The sequence below is a fragment of the Exserohilum turcica genome, assembly GCF_000359705.1.
Source record: "Exserohilum turcica Et28A unplaced genomic scaffold SETTUscaffold_5, whole genome shotgun sequence".
NCBI lineage: Eukaryota > Fungi > Ascomycota > Dothideomycetes > Pleosporales > Pleosporaceae > Exserohilum > Exserohilum turcicum.
The window spans coordinates 1,333,059-1,349,416 of NW_007360266.1; the positions used below are offsets into that span (position 1 = coordinate 1,333,059).

At 52.8% G+C, this 16,358-nt stretch overlaps 4 protein-coding genes across 4 annotated transcripts; 2 read left to right on the plus strand and 2 right to left on the minus strand.

Moving 5' to 3' along the window:
* Positions 1-8,814: 8,814 nt before the first annotated feature.
* SETTUDRAFT_94495 (uncharacterized protein) lies at positions 8,815-9,614 on the minus strand (the record flags this gene model as incomplete). Its single annotated transcript, XM_008030901.1, has 3 exons — positions 8,815-8,876; positions 8,983-9,119; positions 9,238-9,614. 3 exons carry the CDS (start codon positions 9,612-9,614, stop codon positions 8,815-8,817), a joined length of 576 nt encoding a protein of 191 aa, XP_008029092.1.
* Positions 9,615-9,872: 258 nt separating this feature from the next.
* Positions 9,873-10,360, plus strand: SETTUDRAFT_164774 (uncharacterized protein). The gene has a single exon (XM_008030902.1). The coding sequence runs from the start codon at positions 9,980-9,982 to the stop codon at positions 10,220-10,222; it is 243 nt and encodes an 80-aa protein (XP_008029093.1). The 5' UTR covers positions 9,873-9,979; the 3' UTR covers positions 10,223-10,360.
* Positions 10,361-10,425: 65 nt separating this feature from the next.
* On the plus strand, positions 10,426-10,690 carry SETTUDRAFT_22053 (uncharacterized protein; the record flags this gene model as incomplete). The annotated part of the gene is made up of 2 exons (XM_008030544.1): positions 10,426-10,564; positions 10,629-10,690. The coding sequence occupies 2 exons, from the start codon at positions 10,426-10,428 to the stop codon at positions 10,688-10,690; spliced, it is 201 nt and encodes a 66-aa protein (XP_008028735.1).
* Positions 10,691-12,037: 1,347 nt separating this feature from the next.
* On the minus strand, positions 12,038-13,288 carry SETTUDRAFT_164775 (uncharacterized protein). The gene is made up of 3 exons (XM_008030903.1): positions 12,707-13,288; positions 12,463-12,514; positions 12,038-12,388 (listed from the first exon to the last, which is right to left on the minus strand). Exons 1-3 carry the CDS (start codon positions 13,169-13,171, stop codon positions 12,114-12,116), a joined length of 792 nt encoding a protein of 263 aa, XP_008029094.1. The 5' UTR covers positions 13,172-13,288; the 3' UTR covers positions 12,038-12,113.
* Between the last annotated feature and the right edge of the window lie 3,070 nt (positions 13,289-16,358).

Here is a 16,358-nt window from a genome sequence, read left to right on the forward strand (position 1 = left end):
AGACGGTCAATCTTCAATTTCGCGACCGCCCGGGGCTACTGCGGGCTGCACGTGACCCATGCACCACCCACCGTCCCGCGCACGTGACCCAGCACCGCCCGCCTTGCTGCGGCACGCGAGTCAGAGCCCGGCGGCTGCTGGCCCCCATCGCCCGTCGCCCGCGTCGGTGGCGCACGCAGAGGTGCAATGGCAGGTGTGTGTGGGCGTGTGGCGCCGACTGTGGCTCGTTGCTAGGGGCAAGACTACGGCCGTCGTTGTTTACCATGGCATGGCGGTAACGCAAGCACCCGACAGCCTGCATCTCTGCTAACCACCCTCCCTCCCTCCTCCCCTCAGGCAGGCCGTGCGTCCTTGCACATACTTTTTCTCCTGCAGCAGCGTGCGTCCCCCGTCCAGCACCTTGCCTTGCCTTGCCTTCGTACAATGTCAGGCACATAACGCCGTCGCACCCGCCGCCATATTCCACCCACAGCACCGCCATGAGCGCGCCTGCGCCCAATGGCCGCCCCTTCGCGCGCAACTCGCGCACCAGCCCGTTTGCCAGGAACTCGACTGTCTCTTCGCCTGGCTACAACCCCCCGGCCCGTCCACACTCGGCCCTCATCTCCTCGCCGCTGGCCGAAGCGGAGCCCGCCATGGGACACCTGCGCCACCGCTCTCTCACCAATCTCACCAACCTCACCAACCCCACCCTCGCCCACAGCGACTCGACACGCCTACGTTCCAACTCAATTCGCAGCAATACCCCAGTAGGCACCTTTGCACCGCAATTCATCTCCGAAGACGACAGCGAGGCGCTCCGCCTGGGCGGCATCGTAGAGGGCGAAAACGACTTCTCCGGCAAGCGCTATGTCTGGCTTAGGGATCCCACCACCGCCTTTGTCCGCGGCTGGGTTGTGCAGGACCTCCCCGAGGGAAGGATCCTGGTGCAGTGTGACAATGGCACCCAGCAGGAGGTCGATGCCGATGCCATTGACAAGGTCAATCCCGCCAAATTCGACAAGGCCGAAGACATGGCAGAGCTCACACATCTCAACGAGCCCTCGGTCATCCACAATCTACACATGCGGTACCAAGCCGATCTGATATACGTATGTTCTGCCCTCCTGGCGAGTGCATGACCCTGCTGATCTTTTTTTTGTAGACGTATTCCGGCCTGTTCTTGGTAACAGTCAATCCATATTGCCCGCTGCCCATCTACTCGAGAGAATACATCAACATGTACCGGGGGCGCAGCAGAGAGGAGACCAAGCCACATATCTTCGCAATGGCCGATCATGCCTTTCGGAACCTTATCGAAGAGGGCACAAACCAGAGCATTCTCGTAACGTGAGTCGATACACTACTCATAAAAATACTGGCTAATCGTTTGCAGAGGAGAGTCTGGTGCTGGTAAGACGGAGAACACGAAAAAGGTCATCCAGTACTTGGCCGCGGTCGCCAATTCAGACACACCAATCTCCAAGTCAGGAGGACGTCAGCTCTCCAACTTGTCAGAACAGATTCTACGTGCCAACCCGATCCTCGAAGCCTTTGGAAACGCGCAAACGGTGCGAAATAACAATTCGTCCCGCTTTGGAAAGTTTATTAGAATTGAGTTTTCAAGAGCCGGTCACATTGCCGGCGCCTACATTGACTGGTACCTCCTGGAAAAGTCAAGAGTAGTGCGCCTCAACTCCAACGAGCGCAATTACCATGTCTTCTATCAACTGCTGCGCGGTGCCGATAGCCAGATGAAACAAGCATTCTTTTTGGATAACAAAGACACGGAGGATTTCGAGTACACCAAGCACGGCAATGATGCCATTTCCGGTGTGTCAGATCCCGACGAGTGGAACGCTTTGATCGAGGCCTTCCATGTCATGGGATTCAGTGACACGGAGCAAGCTGCTATTTTGAGGACTGTTGCTGCAGTCCTTCATCTGGGAAACATTCGCGCTGTAAAAGAGAGTCGACGAGCAGACCAAGCAGCCCTAAGTCTGGCCGCTGAACAACAGGCACAAATTGTCGCACATCTACTCGGTATCTCCGTCGACGACTTCATCAAAGCACTGCTGCATCCCCGAGTAAAGGCCGGCAGAGAGTGGGTTGAGAAGGTGCAGACACCGGAGCAAGTCAACCTCTCCATCGATGCACTTGCAAAGGGTATCTACGAGCGTGGTTTCGGCGACCTCGTGGACCGTATCAATCGGCAGCTGGACCAGACAGGCACCGGTGCAGAGGATGCACACTTTATTGGTGTTCTCGATATTGCTGGATTCGAAATCTTTGACGAGAATAGCTTCGAACAGCTTTGCATCAACTACACCAACGAGAAACTGCAGCAGTTCTTCAACCACCATATGTTTGTCCTAGAACAAGAAGAGTATGCTCGCGAGCAAATAGAATGGAAATTCATCGACTTTGGCCGCGATCTTCAGCCTACCATCGACCTCATCGAGCTGCCCAACCCTATCGGAATCTTTTCCTGTCTAGACGAAGACTGTGTCATGCCCAAAGCCACCGACAAGAGCTTTACAGAAAAGCTACACTCTCTGTGGGATCGCAAGAGTACCAAGTACAAACGGTCGCTTCTGAAACAAGGCTTTGTTTTAACCCACTACGCTGCTGAGGTAGAATACTCGACGGAGAACTGGCTCGAAAAGAACAAGGACCCGCTGAACGATAACGTCACCCGTCTTCTAGCGTGTTCGTCTGACAGGGAGATTGCAAGCCTCTTTGGGGATTGTGCCGATCTCGACGACGAAGTGGGCGGAACCCGCAGCCGCGTGAAGAAAGGCCTCTTTCGAACAGTGGCTCAGCGCCACAAGGAGCAACTGTCGTCACTGATGACCCAGCTCAACTCCACACATCCCCACTTTGTCCGTTGCATCTTGCCAAACCACAAGAAACGTCCAAAGCAATTCAGTGCTCCTCTTGTGTTGGATCAACTGCGCTGTAATGGTGTTTTGGAAGGTATCCGTATCGCGCGTACCGGTTTCCCCAATCGACTGCCTTTTGTGGAATTCCGACAAAGATACGAGGTGCTGTGCAAAGACCTTCCTCAGGGCTATGTTGAGGGCCAAGTGGCAGCAAACATGATCCTCAGTAAGCTCAACCTCGACCGTTCACTATACCGTGTGGGTATCACCAAAGTCTTCTTCCGTGCTGGAGTCCTTGCCGAACTGGAAGACCAGCGAGATGCGCTTATTCGCGACATCATGATCCGCTTCCAGTCGGTTGCTCGTGGTTTTGTTCAACGCCGTCAGGCTCACAAGCGCCTCTATCGCGCCGAAGCTACACGCATCATCCAACGCAACTTCCAGGTCTACCTTGAGATGCAGGCCAATCCGTGGTGGAGGCTCTTTGCTCGCATGAGACCTATGCTTGGAGCAACACGCCAAGCAGCTGAAGTCAAGAAGCGCGACGAAATGATCCAGCAGTTGGAAGTGAAGATGCAACAAGAGGCTGCGGAAAAACAGCGGGTTGAAGAAGAGCGAAGACGTGCAGAGTTGGACATTCAACGCATCCAGAAAACTCTAGAGAGCGAACGCGCACTGGCACTTGACAAGGAAGAAATCTTCAAGCGTCTTCAGTTGCGCGAGGCTGAGCTTGCCGAGAAGCTAGCTGGAGCCATTGAAGACCAGGACCAGCTTGAGGATCAACTGGATGCTCTTATGGAGGCAAAAAGGAGAACCGAAGAAGACGCCGACCATCTACGCAGAGAGCTCGAGCAAGCCGGAGAGATTATCAGCAGACTCGAAACCGAAGTACAAGAGCTACAGGAGCAGAGCGTTCGCTTAGAAGATCAAATCAAGGAGCTGGAAGCTATCAGGGCAAAGCGAACCGAGGCCGAAGAATCACTTAGTCAAGAGGTGAAGATGCTCCAGAGCCACCTGAGTTTGAAAGAGCGGAAGCTTCAGGACCTCGAGGAAAAACTCTTAAAAACGGACCAGGACCTTGACATAAAGCTTTCAGCTTCCCAAAAGGAAGTCGAAGCTGGCAAAAAAGAGATCAAGGAACTGCTCGATGAAAACAGGCAAATCCGTCAGCAGATTGCCGAACTATCTTCCACCTCGACAAGCTATGAAGATCTCATCAGGCGCAAGGAAAGCGAGCTGGCAATCTTGAGGACTGACCTCAAAAACTACGAAAACGACCGCCGCTTGTTCGACGACGAAAAGCGAACACTGGCCTCCAAGCATGACAGCCTTCAGAGCCGCCTGCGTGATGCGAACGCGGAACTAGACGCCGTACGCTCGCAGAAACAGCAATTGGAACGAGAAGCTGCCGATGCGAAGCGTCTTCTCGAAGAAAAGATCTCTGAGGACGCCCAGTTCAGTGAGAGCCGCAAGGTCTTGGAAGAGCAAATCGAAAAGCTCAAGGGCGAACTCTTCACTGTACAAAAGGAACTCAGTCGTGAGAGGCAGTCGCGTGACGACGTCGAGATGCTTGGTGAGCACAAATACGACACGCTCAAGCGTGACTATGATGCGTTGAACGAATCAAAGATCACGATTGAGAAGGAGATGTATGCTCAGCAAGACGTGCTACGACGAGCGACCGAATCGCGTGCAGCTCATGAAAAAGAGCGAAGGGAGTACCAGAGTGAGCTGAAAACTCTCCGTGAGAAGTATATGAAGCTTGAGGAAGAGAAATTGGATGCCCATGCTGAGGCAGAGCGTGCGCAGTCGAGGCTAGCACTGGAACGACAGACCGTCCAGCAACGCGAACTCGAAGCCAAGGACCAGCAGCTCGACCAACTGGAGGCGGAGCGCAACGACCTGGCCGAGCAGGTTTACAACTTGACCCAGATGCTCGCCGACTCTGAATCGTTCAAAGAACGCAACGACCAGCAGAAAGAGCGTCTTGAACGCGAAATTGTCACAATCAAAGGCCGGCTTACGGCATCGGAGAATGACAACCGCGCGCTCCTCAACAAGCTTCAGCAGAAGAACTTGGACATTGCTCGGACAAACTCACGCGCTGGCGACACGCAGCGTATAAAGATAACTCAACTGACCCATGAGAAAGCCAAGGTGGAAGAAGACAACAAAACCCTCTATCGCCAACTCGAAGATGCGCAAATCACCATTGCCTCTCTGGAGAAGCAAAAGGAGAAGCTATCCTTGGATCTTGAGGACCTCAACCATGAAATCGCCCGAGAGCACAAGACTAGCCGCAACGCAGAGAAGGCTTCGTCAACCATCAACCTTCAACTCGCCGACGTCAACCGTAAGCTGGAGACGGAGCGACAACTACGTACTCAGGCTCAAGCCAACACCCGCGCTGTCCAGACATCTCTCGACAACACGAACCGCGAACTGGAAGAATGCCACAAACAACTCATGCTCCTTCGCAAAGTCTTCGACCCCGAAGCAGCCGACGTGGCCATCACCTACGATGCCGCGAAGCCAGAGATTGCCAAGACAGTGGATATTGCCGAGCGTCTCGAGGCTGCCAACCAGGCTTTGCGTGTAGCAGCAGAACGGTACTCGCGCGCTGAAGCTCAGCTCGAAGAGCTCCGAGAAAGGCACGAGGGCGAGATCAACGACATGGACGCTCGCCATGCTAATTCCAAGCGGGCGCTACTTGAAGAGATGAACAGCAGCCAAGTCAACCAAGCCAATGCTCGCCACACGCCGACACACAACCGAAAAGACAGCGAGAACCGTCGGCCATTCTCAATCACAAACACGCCCACGAACCAGCGACACATGAATGCCGCGAACAACGACTCTGCCCGTTCTGACCGCACTATTGATACCATTACCTTCAACAACCGTATGGACATGGCCGCAGAGCTGGAACAGGTACAGAACCAACTACAGATGTCCGAGATGCAAAACAAGCATCTTCGCAGCCAGCTTGAATCACACGGTCAAAAAGAGTGGCCGGATGAGAGCCCGTCCGTCCGACGTGTGCAGAAACTGGAGCGTGAGAATTACCGTCTGCATGACATGCTCGATGACTCGGCCGAGAAGGTGTCGGCACTCGAGCATAGCCTTCGTTCCGGTCAACTCTCCTACCAGGAGGTCCAGACAAAATCTCATGAGCAGTTGTTTGAGCTCTTGAACTCCCAAGAGCAGTCACGCAAGTCAATCGTACTGGCCCATAACAACGCGATTAATGAGCTTGCTGATGCCAAGACTGCCTTTGACGATATCAAGCAATCCAAGACGATTCTGGAGACACAACTACGCGAGCTTCACGCTGAACTCGAGGACCTCACCGACGAGCGAGAACAGGAGCATGCCAACCACAACCAGCTCCTTCAAGAATTTGCTGACCTTCAAATTCGCCTAGACAATGAGACATCGACCCTTGTTGATGTGCAATCCAGTTTGAATTTGTACAAGAACAGAGCCGATGAATACTTTAGCAAGCTCGAGCAGGCAGAGATTGCTGTTCTACGAGCATCTCGTGCTGAGCAGTTTGCAAGGACTCAGGCTCGCGAAGCTGAAGAGACATGCGCAACGATCATGGCTGAGCGCAAGGAGATGGACGGTATGGTCGAGGACCTGCAACGACAGGTTCAACGGTACGAGGAGCGCATCGAAGACCTTTCGACAGACTTGGAAACTGCTCTGCAGGCCAAGAAACGACTTCAGAACGAGCTTGAAGACTACAGAAGCCAACATGCGCACGACGTCGAGGACAGCGAGACTTCGCTAGAGCAGACGAGGAAGAAGTACCAGTCTGAGCTCCAAGCGCTCACTCAGGAGATTGACCAAGAGCGCGAGACTATCATTCAAGTCCGCGAGGAGAATGGGCGTCTGCGGGAAGAGATTGAAGAGCTGCGAAACAAATGGGACGACGAGGTTCTCAATTCATCGACCTGGGCAAAGGAGAAGAGCCGCCTCGAGATGACCTTGCAGACCATCTCTGACTCGCGTGACGAGGCTGCAAATGCGCACAACGAGGCGCAATCCAAGATCGTCAGCCTGCTATCACAGGTCCGTACACTACGCACCAATGTCGACGACCTTGCGGCAGAGCGTGACTCTGCTATTGAAGAGAAGAAGCGACTCGAGGCTCGTCTCCAAGAAGCTGCAGATGCACTCGACGAACTTTCCCGCTCCGAGTCTCCGGCTACGCGCAACGCTGCTGCTTACGATCGCGATTTGTTGGAGCTCAAGTCTGGCTTGGCCCAACAAGAAGACATTACTGCTGCTGCGGTTGGCAAGATGCGTCGTGCAGAGGCCCTTGCGCAAGAGCTGCAGAAAGATATCGTCGCCGAGCGAGAGGCGAATGTCCAGCTTCATAAAGACAAGGCCGCTGTAGAGAAAAGCCTCAAGGACCTTCAACTTCGCCTCGTCGATCTTGAGACCAAGGGTTACAGTGGGTCAGCTGGCAAGGATGTGCGTTTCCTTCATGGACGCATCCAAGAGGTAGGTTATTTTAGTTCATCTTCTGCGTTTACATTGAATAGTACTGACATTTCCCAGCTCGAAAAGGCTCTCGAAGACAGCGAAACCAGCCGTCTCTCTGAATCTCGCAGTGTTCGCAACGTCGACCGTACAGTCAAGGACCTGCAGACGCAAATTGAGCGTCGTGACAAGCAGAACGCGTCCATCATGGACGACCTCAACAAGTCTCGTGACAAGATTTCCAGTCTCCTCGCCACTATCGACGAGCTCCAGTCTTCAGACTCTACAAATCAGCTCACCGCTAAGCGTGCCGAGCGTGAACTCCGCGAAGAACGTGAGAAGAATCTGCGCCTCGAGCGTGAACTGGAAGGCTGGAAGAACCTACGTGTTGAGCGACGCAGCACCCTTGGCCTTCCCCCAGCACCTGGCAGCGAAGCCGGCGACAACCGCTCGAGGCGAGGTAGTGGAATCGGAATGTTGATGGGTGAAATGGGCGAGGCGACCGGAAATGACAAGGGCAAATATGGCAGTCTCCGGTCGAATCTTCGCCGTGTCAGCGGTCAGAAGGGTTTTTTGTAGTTGATGGGATCTCTGAGGGGAGGGGAGTATGGAGATCCCGGTATCCTTTATTGAAGCTGTGTCCGCCAGTCGAGGAAGAAGAGGACTCAGCAACGAGAGTTGTGGATAATGAAAGTAGCAATGTTATTGAGAAGGTGGAATTGGACTCTGATGAATACGACAGGTTGGCAGACGCCGTGGGGAATCATGCTACGAATGATGGCGCAGGTCGCGCGGAAGAGATGGACTTTGAGATTACGGATGATGAGAGCCAGCCGGGTGACGACGGGGACAGTGCTGTTAGCGGCATCAAGAGGAGGAGAACGATCCGTGTTGTCATTAGGTCCCGGGCGTTTCTGTGATCCGTTCGAGGGCGGATTGGAGCCAGTGCATGGTGCCCTTTGCTTTTCCATTCGTTCATGATGGGGCATCTGCACGTTGTTTTTTGTTTTTTGTTTTTGTTGTTTTTTGTACATTTCCAATCCTTCACATGGCGTTCCAGTTGTGATACCTTTATATCCAGGGAGCTTTGGGACGAGGGTCTTGGATGACTCGACTTGGGGGGTTGCCTTTGAAGGGGCCTCTTCTTGATTGCAGCTTTCGCTGCAGATTATATATATGACTCACGCTTTCTACTATTACCCCCTTATTTAATCACCATATCGCTGCTATGACGCTCGCTAGAATGAGTTGTATAATGGAATTCACGTTGATACCCCTTTTGATTATTCTGGTTCTGTTGTTGAGATGAGCTTGCATGTTGGTCACTGAGAGATGGACGGTGTATTGTTGAAAGATGAATTAAGCAGAGTAAAAACATTAAGATATATACATGACAGTTTGAACAACCACTTTGGAGAGAAACGGACTGCAGCTAGCAAATGCAAGAGGGATATAGACGAGTATTCTAAAGCAGGCAGGCAAACGAAAGGAGTGAGAATGTATCTCCCGCGTAGCCATTGACAATACCTATTAGCACCTTGTAGTCAGCATACTGTATCGGAAAATGTATGGTGGAAGAAGAAGAAGAAGAAGAAGAAGAAGAAGAAGAAGAAGAAGAAAAGACACAACATACCAGCAACAGTGCCAATACCATCCATGACCTCCTGGCACAAATCGCTATCATCAACGACTTCCATCCTGATGTCGACGCCCACGTTGGGGGGAGCGCCATCAGGGTTCTTGGGCGACTGGTAGTTGATACCCCAGAATCTGTGGCGAAAAGCGTTAGCCACATGTCTCGAGTGAAAAGAACAACCAAAAAAAACGCGGAGAAAGAGGAAGAGGAAGAGGAAGATGAAGATGAAGATGAAGAGTAAAAAAAACATACTTGGGCACCTTGCAGTTTGTATACTTTGACTTCTTCTGCGGACAATACGCCATGGCCGTCGTGCCAAAGCACTTGTTCGTATAGGTCCCCGTCTCGCATTGCGCCACCTCCTTGACGGCCAGCGCGAGAATGTCAACGAGCCCGTTGCGGATCCACGTCGGGTACGAGCCGTCGGGGCCGAGGGTGACTTTGATCTCGTTGATGCTGTCAGGTGTGGTTAGGCGGCCTTCCAGCTCGATCTCGTTGGTCTCGCATTGGCCGGATTCGTGGCAGATGGGGCCGATGCTCTCTCTCCTCTTTTTTCTTCCTTTTTTTTTCTCGGGCACTTGTACTTCGCCGGAACCTTCGCTCGTACGCTCGCCCCTTGCAGATCGCATCGCATCGCATCACAGGCTAGTCTGCTTTGTTCAAGGCCACCCACGCACACACGCATCCGCACAAACAAGTGGAGCTGGGTGGTGGTACCTGAACTTCGGTATTACTATTGTACGTACTTACACTGCCCCCCCTGGATTGGCTGCCAAGACAACAGCGGATGCAGACAGCCTACATACATAGAATCGCTTTTGTTTGGGGGAGTTGGGGAGGAGATGGGCGCGCGCGCGTTTGATGTGCTGCTGGGATGGATGCTGGCGAGAGAGAGAGAGAGAGAGAGAGGAAAAAGAAGATTCGCGACGGTCTATTTTGAGTTCTCACACCCCTGGTTCTTGGAAGTGCTGTGCTGTGTTGCGCTGTGGGTGTCATGGATACATGGGTTACTTACAGCGACAGTGGGGAATACGTGAGGCTTGTACACCTACACAGCATGGTTTGGGCTGTGAACAGCAGCTGTAGCGTAGTTGAGGGACATGTCAGCCTCGCTCAAGCCAAGGATACTTACGGTGATGCTCAGGCTGGGTTGCTGGATACGGAGATTGAAGCGGGCTTGTTGCTTCGGCGCTTGGGCGGCGGTGTAAAAGACTGGACGGCGAAGATGGACGCCTGAGGCGAGTAGACGGCGACGTTGAGATGGAGAACTGGGGAGATGGATGGCGGGTGATAGGAAGAAACGACGTGTATAAAAGATGGAGTGAGTCGCTGCTGTGTTGAAAGTATCAGCATCAGCATCAGTATCTCAGCATCCATCAACAGGACCAACAAACAGTTTAATTCTTTTTACTCCAGTCCATCACCTCACAGATATCCATCATGCACTTCACCACCCTCACCACCGCAACCCTCCTGGCTGCCACCGCCTCCGCAGGCGTCGTCCCCGCCGTCAAAGTCGACCACCTCAACAAGCGCAGCGAAGCCGTATGGGACAAGAACGGCAACATCAAACTGACCTGTACATTCCCCCACCCTCTCCTCCTTGCAACCCCCCAAACTAACCCCCCCCCTCCTCCAAACAGTCTCCAAAGAAACCGTCCAAGTCGGCTCCCTCACCACCGACGACATCATGGCCGCAGGCTGAGCATACGGCGAGGGGGGGATAAAAGTGATTGGCTGGTTTGTAGTTTTGTTTACTAAGTACTTAGTTTGGGTTGGGTTGGGTTGGGTTGGCTGTGTACACAGCCTCGACGACAAGAAAGACGGACTAGGTAGGTAGGTAGGTACTGATATGCAGGGGCGGGTCGGCACGCCTTACTTACGTAGGTACATACTGTGGTGTAGCTTATCCTTACTTACATACATACATACATACATACATACATGGCTACCTCCCTAGCCATCTTCCTACATACATTCCTGCATCTCGTAACGACAGCACAGCATCGCACAGGTATTAGACTTTCTGCACCGTGTGGTGACAACGGGGGATACAGTACCGAAGTCGGGTCTGACTGTGAATATCGCAAAAAAAAAAGAGGATGTGTGTGTGGAAAGGATACTTACGTGATGGCGATGGCGATGGCGAAGCTAGAGTTTGAATTGGCATTGAGAAACAAGACTTTCTACACAATCTGCACCTGCATACTGCGCGCGCAATGTGAAGTCGTTATTTAAAAATACCCCACCTGACTTATCGCGTCTCGTTTGGTTTCTGTTCATCTCATTTCGCATTCAATGCAGTTGCATGCATGCTGGGAACAAGCATACATCAGTGTATGAATCTTTCCATGCATATCCACATCCCCCACACCCCACCACCACCACCTCCTCCTCCTCCTTCTCTCCTTCTCTCCTTCTCCGCCTACGTACGTACGTACGTACTGGTACTGTAGACATAATAAGGCCGTAGACTCGGCATGACGTCGGCGGTGTCTCCACACACACACACACACACACACAGAGAGAGAGATGGAGCTCAGCCTCAGAATCAGGTATGCATGCAAGTGGTACCAAGGAGAAAAGCAAAAAAAAAGGAAATAGAAATGGGAATGGAAAAAAGACAAAAAAAAAGAGGCGCCTTGAAGAAGGTGAATGTGAATAGACAGGTGGGATATGAAGATATTTTTTTTTAGAGAGCCAAGCCAATGTGAAGGTGAAGTATATTAAAGGAAAGTTGAATCTAGCTTGGTATATGAGGACAAGAGATGGAGAGAACGCATGTATGTGTTTGGATAGAGAGAAAGGATAGGATCCGAGGAGAGAGACTGGAGGGGGCTTAGGAACGGACCAAGGTGGGTAGTGGGGGAAAAAGAGGCTCAGCATATTTCCCGGGTTGAATCGGACAGAATAGAATGGCTTAGCTGTGTAAGTTAGTAGTAGTAGTAGTAGCACCACGAGTCGTGGGGCAAGGCATACTTTCAACAAGACGGCGAGGTAGGACGCCTTGAAGCCAAGCTAGACGCCTTGGAGCGAAGCTACATGTATAAAACGGGTATAATATTTCCTTTATTTCTTGATGTATACTTGGGTGTGTACTAACTACCTTTTTTTATTTATTTTTGTTTCTAAATCTTGGCTCCGTGCACAAACAGCCTCTTGCCGTGTGTTTCCTCGTGCTTCTTCTCGCCGGGCTCGCCGGCGCGGCCGCCAAAGACCAGTTGGGCCCTGAGCTTCCAGGCGACGGGAATGTTCCAGCGCTCAGCGGCCTTGGGGTCGACGAGAGGGTTGTAGTGCTGCAGGTTTGCGCCAAAGCCCTCGGCCTCGAGAGCGACCCACAGCGCATACTGGTGCATTGCGTTTGTCTGGTCGGACCAATCGCCAAAGTGGTGTGCGTAGATGGCTGGAGATGGATTAGTTGGTTATTGCATGAGTTGATGTGTCACGTGTATGACGTGATAAGACGGGGTGACTTACGGAAAGCTTTGCGCAGGTTCTCAACAGGCTCCGGGTCTTCGTAGAAGAGAATCTGCAAGGCATCATTAGTGTTCTGATGCTTTTACTTTTGGCATGTTTTCACCCAAAGGAGTCGCGCGGCTCGTGGTGAGGAAATAGGCTTTGGTACTTGCATGGCGGGGCAGTCCCAGCTCACGCATGCAATGGCCTCGGCAAGCGTCGCTCAAGGTTGGTTGGGGTGTATACAAAGAAAATGGTGACGTACAGTTCCATAGGCAGCCTTGAAGCTATTGACCCTGGTCTCTGACTGGGCGAATTGGTCCGCGGGGACAATGGGCTTCAGGACCTCGAGGACATAGTCCCAGAATTGGTCGTGGTCTGCGTTGAGGAGAACAACGAGACGAGTGCTCTGAGAGTTGAAGGACGAGGGGACGTGGAGGAGAGCCTTCTCAGCAAGGTCGGTAATCTGCTTGTCTGAGATGGGGGCCTGCTTGTTGAGCTGGTAGATGGTGCGACGGTCCTTGACGGCGTCGAGGAAGGGCTTTTGGGCAGACATGATGGGCGGTGATGTTGAAAAGGTGGCGGAAGAGGATGCAAGTATGCTTGAAGAGGAAGAAGAAGAGGGTACTGAAGGTTGTGCCAGACGCAGGGAGGTCACGCTCTTGTATCCCGCACCGGCCCAGGCGCGGTGCCTAGCAGCACGTAAGGTATTGCTCAGCAATTGCGCCATCGATTCGGTTAGGTGGAGTGGAGGAGCCGTGGAAGCTTGATCCCCGGAAAGGTCGTGGGCCGACAATTGGAGCGTCGAGGCTATGTTTTGCAGTAGCAAGGCGAGGAAAAGACCGGCTATCAGGCCGGTGAGGAGAGAGCGTGGGGCGAACATGGCCGGCACGACATAACACGAGCTGCAGGTTTGTCAGGTTGACGCGAGCTCGATGGAGGCGGTTAAGGGCTTGGGCTGATGATTATTACTCATCTTGGCGGTTAATGGTCGCGCCGGATGGGCCCCTGTAAGCGTTCCGGAATGTGGAACTGGCGCGTTGCCGAGCGATTAAAAATGCATTTACAATCCATCTGTCAGCTGCCATGTGTTTGGGTGCGCGCCAATTCCGCGCGCGGCACCAGGATGCTCCCTGGACCTTATACCCAACCACGCCCTGCTTGGACTTGATGCGTGATTTTGTTAAAATAGAGCAGGAAGACGGTGAGGTTGTGTCTTTGCATTGTGCATACGGTTGTGGCGTTTGTTGGACGTTGAAGCTACCAATACCATGGAAAGACTAGAAGTCGGAGTGCCTAGCGGGGCAGGTGATGATATGCCAATCGTAATTCAGAACACATTCTACCATGTCCAATCTAGTAGTCTTGAAGAGATGAAGTCATGTGTTCAGATTTTATTAACATGGAAGATGGAATTCTAGCATGCATCTGTGTATCTCACAACAAGTCAATCCAATAAGGCGACGTGTGAAAAGGCAAAGATAAGCCTCAGCACTGCATTTTCACAATCCGTTGCAGTGGCGAACTTGATACTGCCAAAATTCGTATATATATACAAAGATAGTCTATATAACAGAACTATGAGAAGAAGAAGAAGAAGAAGAAGAAGAAGAAGAAGAAGAAGAAGAAGAAGAAGAAGAAGAAGAAGTACCATAGGTTGCTTCATGTTTCTGCTACGCGCGTTAACTATTTAAAAGTAAAGTTATATTGAGTGACCAAAAAAAAACACATACGACAATGGCTTTCTTCTCTTTGCGTTCAAGTCTCTTGTCCGAAAGTGTGCGGCCTAGTTAGTTTTTTCGGCGCCGAGACCAATGCCGATGGCGAGGATTCCGGCCATGGTTCTGGTGGGGGATAAAGAGTCTGAGGACTGGGGGGTTTGTTTTAGTCTTGGATGTGTTGTTAGAAGTTTGCTTTTCTCGTAACGGATAGCCAAGAGTTTGTCTTTGTCGATTATTTTTTTTCGTAGATCTTTTTGACTGTGTGTCAGGGCAGAAGCTGGAATGGATATAGCAATAGGGCTAGAGTTTGTTTTTTCTGTTTCGCAATGGTTTCATTCAAGTGTTCAGCTCAATGGCAATGGCGTGAAGCAGTTTGGCTCGTTTGTTATCATGCATGATGGAGGCGTTAGGGTTGTAAAAGTGGTGACGTTATCGAGGTGGCGCAGTTCATGACGCTCTAATTGCATCAGGGAGTGTTGGTGGCTGACAGAAGGTACATGGAGAGCTGGGCCGTCATTAGGCGTGTGCAAGAGAAGCAACCTATGTGTATGCGTCGGTCAAGTTGGAGATATCACGGAGCTATTGCTATCACAATTGCCAAAGCAAAGTAGGCTTTGTTCGCAGGTGCCATGGATGCGCGCAGCGACCGAAGAAGCGGCGGAAAGTTTGGAATGCAGAGTTTTGGCGATTGCAGTGCACTGGGCTTGCACTTGTGTGCGACGAACTTTCTCACAGCGCCAGCAGGCTTGCCTTGTGCGTGTCCACTTTTTTACCATTACTAGACGTTAGCCCATGACAGGTGATGACATTGGCACAAAGGATACAAGCGACTTGGACAAATTCAAGCTTTGTGGGAATTTCCGCTGACTTGCTGGCTGCTGGCTTGATGCTTTCCCCACGATTCCGGCTGACAGGTGTGGGTGCAGGAGCTGGGAGCTGGGAGTGGAACTGGGACTGGGAGTGGACTCGATCTCGATGGGGGCATTTGCAGCTTCCAGGATCGTCGACCAGGATGCGGTTGATCACCCGATGGGCCGCTCAGGACGGGTGGAGCGGCCATGGGCGTCTTTTGCATGATATGGTTGGGGGTGTGCATCCATATGCTATATACGCAAAACGGCCGTCAGCCAGGTGGGAATAGCCTTTGGGGGGGCGTGTATGACGTGAGGCAGGCAGCAGAGGGCCAAAGCAAGACGTGTGCTGGACGCGGTACAACAGCGCTGTGCTTGCCCCATGGTGGCAACGCGAGCAACTGCATGCTTACTGTACGCTATACCAGAAGCATGCCACTGACTCTGAACGTTTTTGTGGCTCCTGGGGGGTTTGGTGTGGATGTGATGGTAAGACGCAGCATTGGCCAATGGGGTCGCGAGGGCGGGGGCTCCTAGCACCAGGGCGCTGCTGGGGCAGTGTGACCAACAAGAGGCGTGAATGCCACGGGCAAGAGGGAGAGTGGTGGTCATGGTGCTCGGCAAAGGGACGGGCGTGGGCTTATCACATGGGAAGAAGAGCGTTTCAGCATGGCTTGGGCGGGCGTGCGAGTCTGTCGAGTGTTGGGCATGCTTGGCTGTTCTGACATGGGGCGCGGCGCATGCAGCCATGGAGCGGACATGGAGCGGGCGGACGGGCATGTGTCCAGGACGCGGTGCCCCCTGGCTTGGGTGTGTGCGTGTGAGTGTGCGTGTGAGTGTGCGTGTGAGTGTGCGTGTGAGTGTGCGTGTGAGTGTGCGTGTGAGTGTGCGTGTGAGTGTGCGTGTGAGTGTGCGTGTGAGTGTGCGTGTGAGTGTGCGTGTGAGTGTGCGTGTGAGTGTGCGTGTGAGTGTGCGTGTGAGTGTGCGTGTGAGTGTGCGTGTGAGTGTGCGTGTGAGTGTGCGTAAGAAAGAGTGTGTGTGTGCGCGCGTGTGTGAGTCGTCGTGGAGCAGGCAAAAACAACGACCAAGGACGGAACACGGACCAAGGCGGGGCGAATGGGCGTGGGCGCCGGGGTTGCACGGGAGGCGTGATGCTGGGCCGGAGAATGAGAGAGAGAGAGAGAGTGTGTGTGTGTGTGTTGGTGTGAGTGTGAGCAGAGCATGAGAGGGAGAGGGAGCGTGTCAAGGGCGGACGGGTGGATGCTTTTTTGGCTCGGGCTTTCTACCGGCAAGCCGAGAAGCGCTGGCGGCGGGCGTCATTGGCTGCGGGAGCCGATGCTGCGTC